This window comes from Bison bison, unplaced genomic scaffold (genome assembly GCF_000754665.1).
Source record: "Bison bison bison isolate TAMUID 2011002044 unplaced genomic scaffold, Bison_UMD1.0 scf7180017864249, whole genome shotgun sequence".
NCBI classification, from domain to species: Eukaryota; Metazoa; Chordata; class Mammalia; order Artiodactyla; family Bovidae; genus Bison; species Bison bison.
Window position 1 is genome coordinate 949,566 of NW_011494821.1, and position 560 is coordinate 950,125.

At 53.0% G+C, this 560-nt stretch overlaps 1 protein-coding gene across 1 annotated transcript in view; it reads left to right on the forward strand.

The window, feature by feature from the left end:
- The first annotated feature begins 221 nt into the window (after positions 1-221).
- RABEP1 (rabaptin, RAB GTPase binding effector protein 1) overlaps positions 222-560 on the forward strand; it is a 104,280-nt gene continuing 103,941 nt past the window's right edge. Inside the window, exon 1 of the mRNA XM_010847507.1 lies at positions 222-338. Within this exon, the coding sequence (XP_010845809.1) occupies positions 222-338 (117 nt within the window). The remainder of the gene's footprint in view (positions 339-560) is intronic.

Genomic DNA, 560 nt, shown 5'->3' on the forward strand with positions numbered 1-560 from the left:
AAAAGTGAAAGTGAAGTCGCTCAGTCATGTCCGACTCTTAGCAACCCCATGGACTGTAGCCCACCAGGCACCTCCGTCCATGTCCATGGGATTTTCCAGGTATTGCCTTCTCCAGGCATCTGTGTACACAGAAGCTCAAATGTCTGAGTGACATGCCCCTCCCCCAAGCACAGCTGCCCCTTAGCCACTTCTAGGGGTCCCCAGACTCTACCTTAGAGAACATGGCCTGGAGAAGAGCCCCAGTCATTTGGGGAGGGAATTCAGGGGTCACAAGTTCCAAGAACTTGGTCCTGAAAGAGAAGCACAGACGCCAGGTGGGCATGGTCCCTGGACATTATGTAAGGAATGCGCTCAGAGCTAGGGCAGAGGTGCACCTCTAATGTGTGTACCTATGCCCAGGTGTAAGGGCGATATTGTCTGCCTACCATCTTCTCCCTCTCCCCTCGTGGGTGCAAGAACTGTGTCTGGCTGTATCCCCATCACCTCTCATGATGCGTGGCACTGAAAAGTCATAGCGCACATAGGTGCGTGATGGAAAGTACCTAAGAAACAGTTCCGCA